This window comes from Hemibagrus wyckioides, linkage group LG04, assembly GCF_019097595.1.
Source record: "Hemibagrus wyckioides isolate EC202008001 linkage group LG04, SWU_Hwy_1.0, whole genome shotgun sequence".
Classification (NCBI taxonomy): Eukaryota; Metazoa; Chordata; class Actinopteri; order Siluriformes; family Bagridae; genus Hemibagrus; species Hemibagrus wyckioides.
Genome location: NC_080713.1, coordinates 20,958,699 through 20,976,907, shown reverse-complemented (window position 1 = coordinate 20,976,907; position 18,209 = coordinate 20,958,699). Strand labels below are relative to the sequence as shown.

Sequence of the window (18,209 nt, the reverse complement as noted above, 5' to 3'; positions counted from 1 at the left end):
TAGTAATACTTCTGCAACCAACAAATGAAAAAAAAACAAACAAAAAAAAACGAGAATGATTTCATTTTCAGGTTGTAACTCTCTGAAATGTTAAGATAAAGGGGAAATACTTATACACGACACTGTAATAGGAAAGGCATTTATGAGAAATGTCAGACTGGAACAGCCGACGTGTTCTAGGAGCTTAATTTGGATAAAAAAATAAAAATAAAAATATTCCATTTTTTAACAACAAGGCTATATAATAAATATGGATAATTATTTTGGGTCACTGACATCATGTTGACGTAATTTTCAATCATGACCACTTTAGCTTAACCGCTCTTTGCTATTAAAAAAAAAATCAATACTGAACGTTCACACTGTGATACTATCGCTATTGTTTTCGCACTGGAGAATGAAAACGAGACTGCTGCAGTTGTAACTGCTCCTTGAAGAAAAGGAGTAATGCATTATACCAAGAAAACACAAAACCACACTTTTATGTACATATTTAACTTGTAAAGCAGATGACATGCAGTGACGTGGGAAGTCACGTCGGTTTAATGCCCCTCATCGCCACCGTCTGCATACCTTCCTTTCCTCATTACATGGGTGTGTTCATTAAAACTGCAGGAAGGTTTGCATGTGGATAGTTGAATCTCACTCCTGCATTCACCAGAGACTTGTGAGCTTATGTTAAGCATCAGGTACAGATATTTGCCTCAGAGGAGGCCCGAAGGGAAAAAGGAAATCAGGCACATGCCTCTGCTGCTCCATCTGCCTGGCTAAGGAGGCTCCACCATGATCCTCATCACCTTCCATGCTTCCTTCTGATTTCATATGAGCTAGCTTAGCAACAAAAAAAAAAGAGAGAGAGAAGAGGTCCACTGGTTGCATTCTTGCTTGCCAAAGGATTTTTGTGACACAGGATTTTATAAGAGGGGATTGCCTGAGCCTCATAACACAGACTACTCCTAACAGCAAGTATATTAGTAATCAGAGCTTTGGGGACAGACTAGACTGTCTGCCCTAGTAAGAAGAGTAAGACTACTCATGCCAGGCAAGTCATTAAGTAAAGACGGCAGGCTGTTAGCAAGCAGCTGTGTTTGCCAAAGCACAACACTCTGTAGAAACCAGGCTTACCAAAGTAAAGACGTTATCGTTCTAATATTTCAAAACGAGCAGCTGAACCTAAAGTTTGGCCATAATGCAAGATTTCTGAGTGGATAAGCCAGCAAGTGGCGATGAGCATGAGAACTGAAAGCAATCTGAGATTACACGAAAGCCCTTGTATACAGTATGCTGGAGGATGGGATTCATCCATGCTAACACCATACGCATAGTTTACGCTGACACTGAACTGCAATCTGCAGATTTGTAAACTGTAAAAGTAATCACTTATGTGTGATTTTGGGAGAAAGGAAGGGGTGTAAATGTTAGCTAGTTAATTGGTTTTTTTTCTACCACATTTGCACCAAGCAACAGTAAAAGATATCAAGGCAAAAGTCTGATCTGACTGCAACAAACACATTTATATACTAATATCTAGAGGCAATTTATCTTAGATAAACCACCTACTGGCATGAGCTTTGAAGATGGACGGAAACCAGAGAACCTGGAGGAATAATAATAATAATAATAATAATAATAATAATAATAATAATAATAATAATAATAATATTCAGGGTCGCCACAGTGGATCATTTAGTCCACATGTTTCGATTTGGCACAGATTTTACACCTTATGCCCTTCCTGATGCAACCCTCCCATTTAATCTGGTTGACTGGGTGAGCAAACTTGGGCCTCAGCAATGAGAGTCTCCTGTGATGCAGAAGTTCAAAAATGATGCTGAGGTTTGGTTCACATGTCTCAGAGGAAGCATGTTTGCCCTACCCACTCTGGTAGAGCTAGTGAGCTGGTTAGATAATTGAGAGTTTGCTAGTGGGTGGGAACTGGCAAAGACTAAACAAGAGAAAATGGGGGAAAAATGTTAAGATTTAACCATAGACTTCTCTGAAAAATTCCCAGACTGGTGGTATCAGTCTATTGGCCCTCATCCACCACTCCCTAAATTGGTACAGACTTTCAGTTTGCGCCAAGAGGAAACAATAAATCAAAAAAAATGTAGTGACAGGAAAAAAGGCTTTGCTCAAGACAAAATATGAAATATGCATGTAGATTGATCCATCTGTCTCAAACACAGGAAAGTTTGCACGCTTCTAGAAAGAAACTGATATGATCTGCCCCCTTCTTACAATAGATAGAGTAGAAAGAGACGTGCTATTTAAAATTCTCTTGAAGAATGTAAACAAGACCTTCAGTCGAAGTCAGGCAGACCGGAGGGGGGGGGGGGTGTAGAAATAGACTCATAATAAAGACAGGACACTTCATCATTCTGTGAAAATGGCTCAGGAACATATTTATGAACTGAAATGATTAAAATGTTTGTGCTGTAATCACTTTAATTTAATTACTAGACTAGAGAAATGTTTAATTCGTGCCTTTTGGTGGAACTGCAGACTACAACATGCCTGGAGGTGTGTGATAATTCATGCGTATCGACTTCTGGAAACTGCTAGTGTACTCCACTACGCTGAAAAAGAGAGCTAAGAGCAAACACGCCTGTATCTGAAGAAAAAAAAAAAAGATGGTATGCCAGCCCTCTCTTGCTCTTTTCTCACTTGTTCCGAAACTCTGGCTCTCTGCTGCGCTGCCAAACTTTAGCCTGCTGTGGTAATGAATAATTCTACCGTGACTGCGGCACAGAGGAGTCACGACAGCTAAATGACTCTCCTCATTTAAATACACAGCTCAAGGTGATCACCTGGGTTCAGTTCTTCCAGCTCTAACTTCTTATGGGTCGTGTTTTGAGCAGCACCTGCTACCGATTTTAACCGACCCTGACACATCTGCTGAGCTCATACTGCTCTCCTGAACTCGGGATTCTACTCTGAGAGCCCTGTAGGGCTCCAATAATTACAGATGCAGGAGAAAAGAGACGGATGTGTGTGTGTATATGCGTGTAGCATGGCCTGGGACGTCCTGTAAATATTCAGGAGTATCTGTCACTCATGCTAATGATGTTTCAGAGGTGCAAAGCCTTCACACGCTGACAACATGCAGGCATTTGCACAAAATAAGTCATGAGGATCAGCAAAGAAGAGTAGCAGGGAGGGGTGATGGACTTTTCGGTGGTTTCCTTCATGTAAAGCAATATGAGTCGCTTGTTAAAATTCCTACTCAATTTTCCTGATATTAAGTTGAAACATGAGCGCCTTGGGCATAAATAAGGGAATAAATAACAAAATAAAAAACCCAAGTGCTAATTGGAAAAGAGTTTCTATAAAAACATGAGCAGATCAGAAGCACAGAATCACAAAGTTAAGATTTCAATCGATGTTTTAAGACGCATACACAACTACCACTGTAATCACTTCAGACGAATTTGTTGATTGACTTAACAGTTTTCTTTATTATTAGGAAAAATTAATACTACTATTTCTTATTAACAACTCCAGTGTTTAAACGTATAACCTTTTTTTAGGTCAGTTATTGGTTTCATTGCAATCAATGAATAATCCATAATTCATAATTACGGCATTAGGATGAATAACTGAATAATAACAAGCAGCTTCGATGTAACAGGACATATGTCCGAAACATGGAGACACAAATTTGTCACTGCTTTAATTGCGGTGACCCCAAACCACTCACAATCAGTGCTGATGTGAGGATGTGCTGACGATGCTCGGGCAGGACTGTACGGGATGTGGGATAGACAGTGTGTACTGTATGTGAGAGATGTCCACAGTGCAGCTGATTAGTTTTCATGGTGATTAAGTGCATGCCACTGGCTGCTGGTGAGAATGATCTGAACGGGTGTCCATATTTCAGCGGGGTGTCATTATCCTTTATGGATGACTTATGAGATTTATTAAACTGGCTGTTCAGCTGCATGCTGTTTGATGACACCATGGGGCAGATAAACGTACGCACGCACACACTCACAACCACACACACTGATAAATGGATCCCACAATCCACCGTAGTAATAACAGCAGCAGCTCAATAAAGCATCAGTGTGTATGTGTGCTTTCCCGGGTCCATCGGAGATGAATTCTCACCACAGAACCATGAGTGACATCCTTATTTTTAATAAATATGGGAAACTTCACCAGGACTCCCAGGGGTAATCAGGAGCAATCAGCGAGACACACACAGAAGCGGCGTCTCTGCGGAGAAGCTCGCTGCATGTCTCTGCTTGCTTAAGAGACCGATTACAGCACTGTCAGCTTGATCGGCACAGCAGGGGACCGGCTCTGACTACGGACTAAGGAAAGAAAAAAAAATAAATAAATAAACAAACTCCTTACAAAACCAGCAAATGCTGACTCATTGTATAAGCTAACAAAGTTTACTTCAAGTTTAGCCACTTATATAGAAATTCTGTCACTCTGCCACAAATCTAGAGTTTAACCCTGTTTAATAAGTTATGTTTATTTAGATTTGTTTTGCAGCATTTTTACAAAACTATAATGATGGACAGTCTCCAGGATTAAAGCGCTGCTGCATCGCTTTCTTTATGAAAAGATGAAATAGCTCTGATTCTGCTGTCAACAGATCAAATGGCATTGTGGGTAATGTAGGAACCAGTGTTGATGATTAATATGCGGGATGTTCAGGATGGATTGTTCCTTTAATTGTACATGTCAGATTTTGTCCAGAGTGTCTTTCTAAATTCTTCTGCTTCATCACCATTGCATATATTTGATGCTAGGAGGAAAGTGCAGGTAAGCAGCGCTCCGCATGACTGCACAGCTGCTGATGAATGTAGAGCGTCTGGCAGGACACGCTGCTAAGTTCCATTTAAAAATATTTCATCAGGGTGAGTGAATTTAGCAAGCACCTCTAGAGAGCTACTCAACTCAACAGCAACCCAGTACACCGTGATTAATCAGGATAGCGTAGCTGTGGACTAATATGTCGGTGAGACAGATGATAAAACGGGTGGCTGTAAAGGTGAGAGTCTGTGTATGCTGTGTTTTTACACCTCCACCTCAGAACGAGTGAAAAGCACATCAGGGCAGGAAGCTAATTCACACCAATGCACGAATGCCACAGGGCTCGCAAGAAAGCAATCTTTCTCCAAAAAAGTCGCACCGAAAGACCCTGTCAGAAACTATCAGGACATTCCTGACCTAGAGAACGGAGTGCGTCCCTGAGGGAGAGAAGAGACAGCTCGTCACTGGATGCCTGCGCCATTAACGTCTGTCATAGCCTGTCACAAACAGACCACATACCTCAGCCTTCTTTCTTAGAACAGCCACGTCTCTGTCAATAAACACAAAGATAATTTAGTGGTAATGGCTTTGAGAAGAGTGGGGTGGGGAATAAAAGATCCAACTCTTATCTATCTGTCTGTCAAATAACAAAGGAATGAAGACAGGCAATTTTAGAGAGCTATGATATTCCTGGGGCTTGTTTAAATTCTGCTGGTCCAATAATCATCTGGCTCAAAGGCATAAAGTGAAGTAGTGGACAATCCTCTCTCCAGTGTCCCATAATAGAATATGAGCATGAACGGAGCCGGGAGTGAAGAAACACAGCTCTGCATGTATGTTTACAAGCTCAGTGTTCCAGGCTTATAGCTGATTTTAGAGAACACTAGACCATGCTTTTTTTTCCCCAGTGTCCCATGTCAAGAACCTTTACAATATACAAAAAAACAAGAGAATCATAATTTCAAAAATAATCCTGTTTGTAATTGTGTCACATTTGGAACTTTGCATCAATTATTTGTATAGCACTTTTAAACTAGACAGTGTAACAAAGCAGCTGTAGAGACACTATAAGCTTAGTAAATGAATTAGAAATTTATCAGTTTTTCCGTAATGAGCAAGCCAGAGGTGACAGTGAGGAGGAAAAACTTGACCTTGAGAGAAACCAGACTCAAAAGGGAATCCATTCTCATCTGGGTGAGACCTGATAGTGCGATTATAAATCATATCCCTTCCATAACGGTGTACTATATGGTCAGAAACTGTAGCTGCATAACCAGGAAATTGATTCTAGTTATAGCATGAAGTCTGAAATCTATTGCTCACTGATGGAAACATGAGTGTAAAAGTGATGGTGGTAAATTGCAGTCACAAAGCCATCTCCATGGTTTCTAAGTGCTGCTATCCACGGTAATCTCATGTATCTCCAGGGTGTCCATGCAGGTCATCCTCAGGAGCAGCGACAGCCTTCAGCTGAAGGAAACTCCAAGCAGTTTTAGTCACGTCTATTTAGATTCTACATCTGCTACAAATTTATAATACTGTAAAGTTTCCTCATGTTGATAATAATTTTTACACTTAAAATAGTAAATTCTGGGTAAAAGTTTCACACTGATCATACTTTACAACATGTGGTTTACAATTAGTACTGGAAATTCACAATTTGATGTTTTACACTGTACATCCCTTAACCTTGGGTTAACCTTCTCATTTGCATATTTGCGCTGTCAATAATTACGAATGAATAAATAAAGCATGTGACCAGCTTGTCTGTGAGAAACTAACATTCTGCATGCAAGCAGGTATTGTTATCTTTCACAGCTTTCTAATCTTTTTGGGGTCTTTTTAAGTTTGTCTTGTAGTTCATCAGGCCTTTGTTAATATCCAATTTCTGCAAATTTTTCAGTTTCACAAATTTCCCCCTTGCTATGGAACACAAGTCTGTAATGTTAATGTGACACTACCGAGCTGCTACCCTGTTTCGGAGCAGGGATTCATAACCCCAAGTAAAAAAAAACAAAAAAAACAGTGTTTTAAATTACAAGTGTGAAACATTCTTCTACTCAGTGTGAAAAGCACGAATGTGGTTGAAGATTCTGCAGTGACTCCCAAGTAGAGCAATAGGAAAGCGTTGAAAACTGATGTTACAGCCAACCGTGGCCAGGAGTGCAAGAGAACAAGGATTAGCCGTGCTCTCTGGGTGAGAGAGATAGCATACTTCGTTCCTCTGTCAATCAGAGCAACACTAGGCAATCATGGGCCTTTTGTGAACTCATGTATGCTGCAGTGACATAGCAAAAAAAAAAAAATACATGGCTCGGGATAAGGTCTCGGAGGCAGCATGTGGTAGACCCTATTCTCACTGAATGGTAGTGAGTGTGTGATAGAACAAACTTGGAAGAAAACGGAGTTAAAATCTGGTAGATAGCTTAAGCATTTATATTGTCTCTTACCAATTGTGACATGCTGGTGAATGACGTGTATTATTTGAGCAAATCCATGATATGTGAAGGAATTTACACACGTGTGGACAACATCCAACAAGCTTAACCAATAGTCATAAACTAATAAAGCTGGAATAAGTCAAAAACAAATAAAAAAAATAAGTTATAGGCAAAAGAGGACTGGGAAATACAAGCATGTTACAACCAAAAACTAAGACACAACAGAGTAGACTATAATAGATATCAAGGACTTCAACACAGAGCAGAACCAGTGACAGGACAGGCACAGAGACTGGACTAGAACCCTAACAAAACACATGACATAAAATCAATGCTCGTCACACTGAGAATGGAAATTTATTACACCAAGAGTAAAGAGTAAGCCTAAATTTGGAAATACAGGAGATGGGATGGTGGTGCAGTGGGTAGCAATATAGCTATAGGGGCCCTGGTTCAAGTATGTATGCAATTTGGCTTTATTACTTATGCTTAACACAGTCTGGATTGTAATGTTTACATAACTGCATTGTAAAGTAGCCTTTATGTGTCTTGAACCATGTCCATCTCCCATGAAACCCATATTTTATACGTTCAGTATGTACACAAATGAGATTTTTTAATCACATTCTCATATATGCTATCCACACACAAATAGCATCTTCTGTGAGCACACACACACTATAATTCTCACACACTCGCTAACAGTGCCAAGTATTCTTCCAGTCTTCATGACGATGGCAAAGGTTGCGAAAGTCAAACTCATATACAGTGTTTCGCATCACTCGTAATGGGCAAGCAGCGATCCTAATTAGTAACGGAATACATTATTAGCATTGCTGAAGCGAGCACTGTCATTCCCCAAGGCTTCTCCTGAATACAAAATTGGCCTTACCGAGAACCTGTGAGTTAAAGTTTGTATTCGTGATTTAAGTCTCAGGAGTATAGCCGAACTACAAAGATCTGAAGCAGCAGAAGCGGTTGAGCTTAAGCCAGCCTGACTCTCCCATGCTCCTCTCTTTCTCCTCTCATCCGTTGCTCGACTGGATAGGGATGACAGCGGCGGACGCTCCAGGCTGCACTTCACGAGCCAAATTAAAGCCTGCGAGTGCCGTTTAGGCACGGAAGAGCCGAGGCTAATATAAATGTGCTTCCTGCGGGAATTTATCTTTTAAAACCAATGCAATCAACGTGTCACTGGCAGTGAGCGTAACATTTTTGTCCTTGATGTAATTTTAGCGTGGCCAGAGGCATCAGTGACCACTTAGTGATCTCTATACCATACTGTATATGTACATCTATATTATTGTGTCTCCAGGCAAACATGTAAATAGCTTCTGAAGGTCAGTATAAAATAAGAAAAAAAAATGGGATGAGGATTTGGAAACAAAATAATAATTTACACCAATCAACATGTTAAAAAATGTACACCCCCTGTGTCTTAATGTATTGCCTTCTTGAGCATCAGTGCATGCTTTATAATAGTTTACAAGTCTCTCAGTTCTTCTCACTGTGAAAAGATGGATCTCATTATCATATGGGGTCAAATATGCAGAGGATGCAGGAATACTAAACAACGTGCATTATTATCCTGAAGAACAGTGAGCAGGACAAACATGGGACTCATGAACAACTCTCACAAAACATAAAAACAGATGATCATCCAGGTATCAAGAATATTAAGAATCAAGTGTATGCAAACTTTTGAACGGGTTTATTTGTGTACATACAGTGTTTATAACTAACTAAATAAAAAACAAACAGCAATGGATATGATCCTTCATCATTTTTTTTATGATTTAAATGATTAAAATACTTGTTTTTTTGTGTGGGTCATGATGGCTTAAGTGGTTAAGGCTCTGGGTCATTGACCGGAAGATTGGGGTTCAAGCCCCAGCAGCGCCAAGCTGCTACTGTTGGGCTGTTGAGCAAGACCCCCAAACCCACCCTGCTCCAGGGGCGCTGCATCATTGCTGACCCTGTGCTCTGGCCCTATACCCCACAAGGATCGGATCAGCGAAGAAAGAATTTCACTGTGCAGTAATGTATATGACAGACAAAGACAACTTGACATAAGTTATATGTAAAACTTCTGACCTTAACTGTATGAGACAGAGTGTAAGAACAGGATGTGCAAGATGAAGTGTGCAAATGGTGGACAGAGAGAGGTGTGTTTAGTGTCCCATAAATGAATAAAGAGTGATGTTACATCTAATAACAAGACACTTTTCCAAGCTAATTGACAGGAAAAAAACTCTCATTTTCCTCTTAGACTAACTTGCAGTGAACACGCAATTACTTTAGAGAACAGGCAGAAATTATATATACTGTAGAAGTGACAAAACATTAGAGAAAAGGAATTAAATTCTCCACTCAAACAAAGAGAGAAACTACTTATCTCTTCTCTAACAAAAGGTACTATTCATGAGAACATTTTAAAACTGTATTTTCCGTCAGGACAAAAACAACTGACATGCCATATTTGTCATCCTTGAATTTGTCTAATTACACACAACACACAAATGGGGGAAAAAAAACAAAGTCTAGAACATTTTAGTCTAGAACAGAATGACAAAGGAGGCAAGGAAGAAAGTAAGCCAACGCTTCAGAACTGCAGTTTAGTCAAGTTTCAAAATCGGAATATAAAGGATCTTGAAAATGTTCAGTATCCTTTTCAAGTAGACTAATCAGGCATTATAGAAGAAAAACGTTTGAGCAGATGTTAATGGTAGGGGTGCCAATAATTAAAAATAAAATGTTTGAAACAATGGAACGGTAAACTACTTACAAAAATGTTCTGTTGAAAACAATTGGGTTATGGGAATTTTCCTTGTTTGCAGGGTGCCAATATTTCTGACTGTAACCTCTTTACCGTTATCTCTCAATGCCTTTTATATTTTTTGGTGAGATAAATATGACTATATACACTGCAATGCATGTACAGGTTTGCACCTTAAACCCAGCCCACCCAGTTTATTAGAACCATCAAAGAATTCGGTAAGCAGGGCCACAGCTAAAGCTTTGAGCACCCAATAGACAGACGCATTTTAATCGGTCTACTAGACAGTAAAGGAATAAATGCAGACAGGTTTAGAGAACTGTTAGGATCGTAGGGGATTGTCTGACCTCATGCCTCGGGTGGAGCCGTTGTTGTAGTTCTGTAACAGCTGAGGCAGACCCAGCATGGCCTCAAACAGCACGGCCAGTGAGCCCAGAGACTCCACAAACACCACCCAGTCGAGGAAGAAGAGCGTGAGGAAGGCACACAGCATCGTGAAGCCGAAGCAGAAAAGCAAATAGTCCTCAAAAGCACTCCATCTCCAAAAATACCTAATGTCCAGATCTGTGAAAGAGAGAGAGAGAGAGAGAGAGAGATCATTAAACACAAACACACATATACAGGGTTTGAACAATGCAACTGAAACACCTGGTTTTAGGCCACGGAAATGGTGTAGAGCCTCCTTTTGTGGCCAGTACAGCATCAAAAAATTGCCTTGGAAATAACAGATACAAGTCCTTCACAGTGTCCAGAGGGATTTTGAGCCATTTCTGTTGAGAATAGTGGCTATTTGATGCTGGTGGAGCAAAACGTTTCCTGACTCGCTCTTCCAAAAAATCCAAACGTTTCTCGATAATTTTCAGATCTGGTGACTGTGCAGGCCAGGGGAGAGGCTCAACTTCTCTTTTATGTTCAACAAACCACTCTGTCGCCAGGTTTGCTGTGTGTATTTGTGAATTATCGTCCTGATACATGGCACCACCTTCAGAGGACAATGTGTGGAGACCATCCTCACAACACCAGGGTCACTGACTGCATTAAAACCTTTTCACAGGAGCGTCAAATAAAGCCACAGTACTGCACAGTTTGAAATCACAACCTCAGTCGTGTGTGTGTGTGTGCATGTGTGTGTGTGTGTGCCGGAAAACTATGGTTCTCCAGTGATAACAGCATGATTAATCATGTGCATTTGCAAATAAAGTACTGTTCCTGTGTCAGTGCATGCAGCAGAGGACAAATAACTCTGTAACCCACACTGTGATCTGATTTTCATGAGTCGTTTACAGGCTACTTATCACGTTCACGTACGACATCCTGTCATGATCGATGACTACCTGCTTCTCTCATTCGCTGATTATACAGGCTTGCCAGAATATGCCGACAGCGCTAGTGAAGAATTGATTGTTAAATAAGAGCACATCCATTTTGGCCCTAACTGGAGACTGGCGATCTGTGGAGACTGGTACAGAGATCCTGTATTCTTCACTGTCTGTGGCATGTGAGACACAAGCAGCTGAGTTACAAAAGAGAGATCTGATCCGTGCCTTGGGAATCAACAAAGCAGGGTATTTTAAAAGACAAAGAGAAAAGGAGAGCTCAGGCCTCCTCTCGGTGACCTTGAGGCGAGCATCTAGAGATTGTAGATGTAGTAAATAAAGAATAAAGGACCACACCGCGCGTTAGAGTATGAGAGCGACTCGCAGCTTACTCATTCGATGTGCAGTGATTGATGCCACTTCTGATAGAATTTGAATAGGAAGTGAATGGGAATTTTGGCAGCTTGGGGTTGCGCAGTATTAATTTTTCTCCTGTGCATACCAACTGCATTAAACTTCACAAATATATACCATCTCAGGAAAGCAATAGCTAAATAAAAGCTCAATTTCCCTTTAAATGAAAACATAAAACTAGCTGACGACAGCAAACGATGTGATAAGAGACCGGAGGCACTTACCTTGTGCTCTCCTTCCTCTCACTTAGTGAGCAAAAAGGCTTTGTGGAAAATACATCAGTATCAGCCATTTCCAGTGCGCAGAAATATGACTTTTGAAGATGTTTATAAGATAAAGAGGCTTTGGCGATGTAAGAGGAGAGTTTTTCAGGGCCGTGGGGACATTTGGATGGTTCTCAGAAGGGAAAATGTTTTCTCACAAAAACTGCAAATAAACTAAAAGAGCCAGACTGTTCCCTTCTGGTTACTTAGGTCATCGTTAGCTGCATTGATAACTATGTCAATGAATGGGCCTCAGAAGGATATTAAGACAAATATGTGTTTATGATGGGCTGCAAGGAGCCGGATGGGGTGCCATACCACTTTAGGGCACAATCACACTATGAGTAATTTGGAGATCAGCCTGTCTTAGGTCTGGGTAAAGAAACTACACTGACATTGAGGAATCCCCTGAAGCACGGGGAAAACATGCAAATTCCGGGCACACACACATTGGATGGGAATTGAACCCCTAACCCCAGAGATATGGATCACACATGCTTACCATGGACCCACCAACTCTCAAAAGACCATTATATATAACATACTTAGGCATTCGAGCAGCCAATCCACCAACATGTTTTTCAAGGATGTTTTTTGGACATGGGGAGAACTCTTGGACCCTGGAGCTTTTAGACACCTGCATAGCTTGCTAAAAAGATTCCAAGGGCAACCCGGCTGAGCCAAAAGGTCTACCTCAGGACTTGGTTCCTTTGGGAGGTAACAAAAACATTGTTTGAGTGTGCAAGCAAGCAGGTAGCTGTGAAGCTCACAGGATTAAGAAAGACCATGTAGCTGAGTGTGTGGGGCTGTAAAAGCCTGGTCAGTTTTGTGGTGGTTTTAATCAAGTTAGCAGTTCTGTTAATTTATTGGGGAGAATAGAACAATCTGATTGAAAAGTTCTCAGCTAGGTATATGATACCTAGTTGTAATAGTGTAGGAGTGAGATACAAGTGTAGGAGTGTAGGAGTGAGATACAAAAAAAAGCAAAACCAAAAACCAGTGCACATCTTTACTTTGCTGAGGTTGAGAAAGTGTCATAAAGCGAGAATTCAGTGCTGAAATGCCTATCTCCGGAGGATTTCTCCAAAGTTTTTAATGTTTCTGGAACATACAGATATAGTAAACTTTCCAGATTAGGCCACACCCACATTTAATCCTAATATACTGTATATATACACATACAGTTACACCTCTACTGCACTGGAACTCCATGAATAGTTTACAATATAGACTAATCACAAAGTCAACTTGCTATTAATATTCAAACTATGTTCCCCTTTGAGGTTATTTTGGAGGGAGTTTTATTAATTCTGAGGTTTCATTACAACAGTTCCATATTGCTATGCATAATAAATGAGAGCAGCGCACACAGGCCATGGTCTTGTTTACTGTAAAATATTAGTTCTTATTTTGAAGCCCATCCATTATTGTACAGCATAAATTAGAAGCATCTGGTCCAAATGAAAGTTAAGGAACAAAAGAGAAACTCCAGGAAAAGCCTTTTAGGGACTTTTTGGAAAAGATGCAGCCGATGGTTTTAGGAATACTCGTGGATTTTGTATAGATTTTGCACAATAGCATTTTGGAGGCATTTCGTTTTGTGCTCCCTGGAAGTTATTTACACAGGATGTTAAAAATTAATACGACTGTAAAAAATCAATATGTTTGAAAGAGACATGTTAATAAGGAGCCAGATCAGGGAGAACAACAAGCAGCTTAAAATAGCACGTTTTATTATGGGGCAACTTAAGAGTTTTACAAATAAATTAAGCTAGCATGGATATCTTTCTGGTCAAGATTCTGGTCAATCTACATCTTTTTTTCCCCCTCACTTGTTCAGTTAAAGCAAATATAACTTTCCTTTCTCCTATTTTCTGCTCTCTGGTCCTCTTTGCCCTTCTTCTCAATGGCCTTTTCTAACAGTGCCTGCAATTTCCTTAGAGCCTGAAGGCTTTTTGGAGGCATTCCACTATGGCTCGCAAGCTCAGAGCTCTTATGTGTATAAGGTGCACTTCAAACACCCATAAAGAGCAGGAAGGTGAGCAAAGCCTTCTCTTCTTAGCCATCTACAGATCAAATAGTTCAATTACTGACAGAGCTCCCACCTCAAAGCTATGAGAGAACCTTCTTGGCAGCTCAAAAAAAATCCCATATCTCAACATAACAGCCTTTTTTTCAATCATCATCAGCAAAGGTGTCAAAACCAATAGCCCTGTCATACATCTACTAGCCTTGAGAGCTAACAGATGCCCGGGTTTGCTGTTCACACTGCTCCGTAGGGCATGTCAATCTCTGACATTTGAAAAGAGTGGCAAGCATGAAAAAAGCCATCAAGGTTCATCACCCTCATCCACAAACCTACCTGAATCCTACAAGCTCTGACTGCACCGTGTCCATCATCCGAGCCCTGGAGCGCTCAGCCAATCAGGATTCTCTAAGGTATAAACCTTCTTGTGGTTGAATTGAATACACTCTAAAATAGCAGGTCTAAAAATAACCCAATTCAGGTCAATTTAGAAACATGGTGCTGGATCCAATATGGAACCAGTGAGGTTGGGATGCTGACCTAGATATTTTAAACAAGTAGAACTAAGTACCAATGGGCTCGACGGGGATGCCACCTCCTCCGCCAACAAGCCTAGACTTTCTTGCTACTAATTTGTGTGCCTGAAATACACTTTAGTAAGGCAACTATTACAGAAAAACTGTTTCAGGCATTTCACCTTGCTGTAACCTTGACATTGTTTTAATAAGTTCAAAAAATCTAATGGGTTCACAGTGGTTCCAATGACAATTACATGATAATCCTACAAAAATGGGAATCCCGAAGAAACGAAAGACAGACAAAAACGACTACATTGCTAGGCTGTGGATGTGCATTGTGAAAGAAGCCTTAATCAACTAAAACATGGCAACTTAATATATTATCTGTGTACATTTTCAAATCATGATTGATTGCAGGATCTGCCTCACGGGCTAGATAATGTTGTTGTTATTGTTGTTCTTTCGGCTGCTCCCTGTTCAGGATCATTTGGTCCACTCGTTTGGACACAACCCTCCCATTCCAGGCTTGGGGCCGACACTGAGAGTTAACTCTACAGTGGCTGGGTTAGCTCCCTGCCCGGGAATCGAACCTGGGCCGCGGCAATGAAAGTGGGGATCCTGCGACTGGACCACCAGTGCTAGTTAATAATTTGTCAAAAAATAATGTTCAAGTGAAAATGCAAACTAACTTTTAATTAAGATAAAGAAGCATAAATTGTCATGCAGCATAAATATAAAATATTTACTTCCTTTACTGGAACCATGAAGCCAAAACATGTTCCAGCATGACAATTCCCCTGTGCACAAAGAGATCTTCATAAAGACATTGTTCACCAAGGTTGGTGTGGACGAACTTCCTGCACAAAGCTCTGACCTCAACCCCACTGAACACCTCTGGGACAACCTGGAACACTGACTGCACCCCAAACCTCCTCACCCAACATCAGTGTCTGATCTCACTAAAAATCTTGTAGCTGAATGATCACAAATCTCTACACTCCAACATCTAGTGGAAAGCCTTCCCAGATGAGTGGAGATTATTATAACAGCAAATGAGGGTTAAATCTGGACCTAGATGCTCAACAAGCTCATGTGAGTGTCAGTTTAAGGTGGCAAACATTTAGCCAAACACTGTATTTACTGTAATTCTGCCATATTTTCTCCTCAAATAATGTTAGCCATGTTGATTCTATACTTTCTCCTAACCTTGGCAATCAAACTACACATGAAAAATGATGGCCTGCATAATTTTAAAAGGTTTAATAGATTAACTTAAGTTAAATAAACAGAAAACTTTTCTTGCAATTGAAGATGATTTCTTTCAGTGGAAAATTTCTTGCCAAGTAAATGCTTGTTCCTTTTCATTTCCACATCCCTAATTCAGCATGCTGTGCTGTCCAATATCAACCCAGTTTGGGTCACGTCAGCCTAACAACCTGACCCAACAAATTCTAAAAATAACCTAGCCATGTTTAGAGTGTAAACATACCTGCTAGTGGTGTCTGATCTCTAGGTGCATGTTTATTCTTCTTATTATTAACCTTTACAGCCCAACATGTGTGCACTAGATTTCTAGGTTGGGGCATTATGATATAATTAAGGAGGACACACACCAGGCCAGCAGCAGAGCCTGTGATAAATAATGCATTAAGCTGCAAGGTCCAGAAATAGAGCTGGCCATTCAGAATATGTAACTATGTTTAGTCCGGTCTCACATACGTACATAAGAATTCAAAAAATTTCATATACTCAAGCGACCTCAATCAGGAGTCACTTTAGGACCACTAGGACCAGTATATAAAACGTGGAAAGACTCATCTTTCTTTCTTTTTTTTTAATTCTTTTTAATACTAGCGTGATCTTTGAGCCAAGATGTGCTCATTTAAATATTGACTATCATCCAAGAAAAAGGATTTTTTTTTTTTGGATAGTAAATTAGAACATTTATATTTAGACACAGAGTAGCATTCACACTTTTCAGCCAAGGGTGATATCACACACACACACACACACCCAAACCCAAATCTGATCAAATGTAAGTGAAGCTCTTGTCAAATGCATTCAATGATTTTTTTGTTACAGATAGCAATAAGAGAAAGACGGATAAGAGGAGAACATGACGGAGAAACCCTCGTCATCCGCAAGATTCTATATTTATTCTTTACATTTCACAATCATATTGACACAGCATGAAGACTGAGATTGAATCAGAAACCAATACAAAAGCCCAAACAGCTGGGAATCAGAGTCTAACTTTATACCAAAAGCCACTGTGAGTTGTAGCTCAAAATGACAAACGGTGTCACATACGTGTTTCAGATCCCTCACACACACACACACACACACACACACACAAAAACACTCTTTGTTAATAACTCAACAATCAAGGCCATTCTTTTGTGATGTGGTGACTATAACTTATGAGTAGACACGTCCAGCCTACGATGAAGCATGACGGAGTTTGCGGTCAGTAAATACCGCTTTAAATTTGATGCTAGCATACAGGTGTCTCTTGACGTCCTTCGGTCCTGCCCGATTCATCCTGATGCTTGACTTCTTCTTGGAACGCCTGCACTTGTGATTAACTTTTGGCTGCTGTAGATGCTCCCACAGTGAAACCGTAAAGATGTGAATTTGCCTTAACAGTTTTTAAACAATGCTATCCACAGTAGCACAGATCCTCCTCAGTGGCAGCATCAGCCAGCCACAAGGAGAACATTATATAGTACATTATAATAAATTTGAAAGCGAATTTGACAGTTCTTCAGTCCGCATTTTCTATCCCCGAATGCTTTTCCTCTGCTTTAAAAGCAAGCAAGTGCTTGTGAAACTTTCAATAGTGGTTATTAAAGTTTCACTAGTGGTCTAGACATTACATAAAACCCCAGTCACAGATGCTTCGAATACAAGAAAAAAGCTCAGAGGCATGAACTTCACTCAGGTGATGTGCATAAAATGAATGTGCAGATAAAAAAAAAGTGAATCAAGTAACTTTATAACCTGAGATCGAATACGTACAAATTTTACTCATGTAAATATCCTTTGGACGCAAGTCACTAAATCTGAATATGACCCAGAGGACTCTTTCCATTTCTACAACGTTATACCTGTAATAATCCCACTCTCCAGTGTCACCCAGAAGAGGAACAGATTTTCTTTTGAGTCTGAAGGTTTCTTCCTCGTGTCGTCTCAGAGAGTTTTTCTTGCCGCTGTCGTCTCTGGCTTGCTCATTAGAGACCTAGATCTACATCTGGATTTCGGTGAAGCTGCTTCGTGACATCATCTGTAGTTAAAAGTGTTGAACGTATAAATTTCAACTGGCAGTGAAGACGGCAAGGATAAAGAAAAACGATAGAGATTTTTAAATTATTGACATAATGCAATTACCAGTGACACAAGATGCCAAATGATACAGAGAGATCTGCTGTTTTGGGAACTGGCTAAAACTCATACATATGTATAAACTTAGATGTCTCTCAGGCACTGTGCACTCTGAATACATATGCAATAGTCCCTGTTTCTTTTTTTATTGGCATGACCTCTGCTGCTGCACCTCAATGAATATATTCATCCCTGGGATGAGTGGTATTTTGCGTATTGTGTCATTATATTATTCATCCACCAGAAACATATTGTTTTTTTTTTTTTGTTAACTAAATAACACCGAATATTAGAAAGAAAACATGAACGA

The 18,209-nt window shown here is 40.2% G+C and overlaps 1 protein-coding gene across 1 annotated transcript in view; it reads right to left on the bottom strand.

Moving 5' to 3' along the window:
- The window catches only part of si:dkey-246g23.2 (solute carrier family 66 member 2), a 54,908-nt gene that overhangs the window by 11,346 nt on the left and 25,353 nt on the right, over positions 1 to 18,209 (bottom strand). The window contains exon 4 of the mRNA XM_058387199.1: positions 10,329 to 10,545. Coding sequence (XP_058243182.1) covers positions 10,329 to 10,545 — 217 coding nt within the window. The remainder of the gene's footprint in view (positions 1 to 10,328; positions 10,546 to 18,209) is intronic.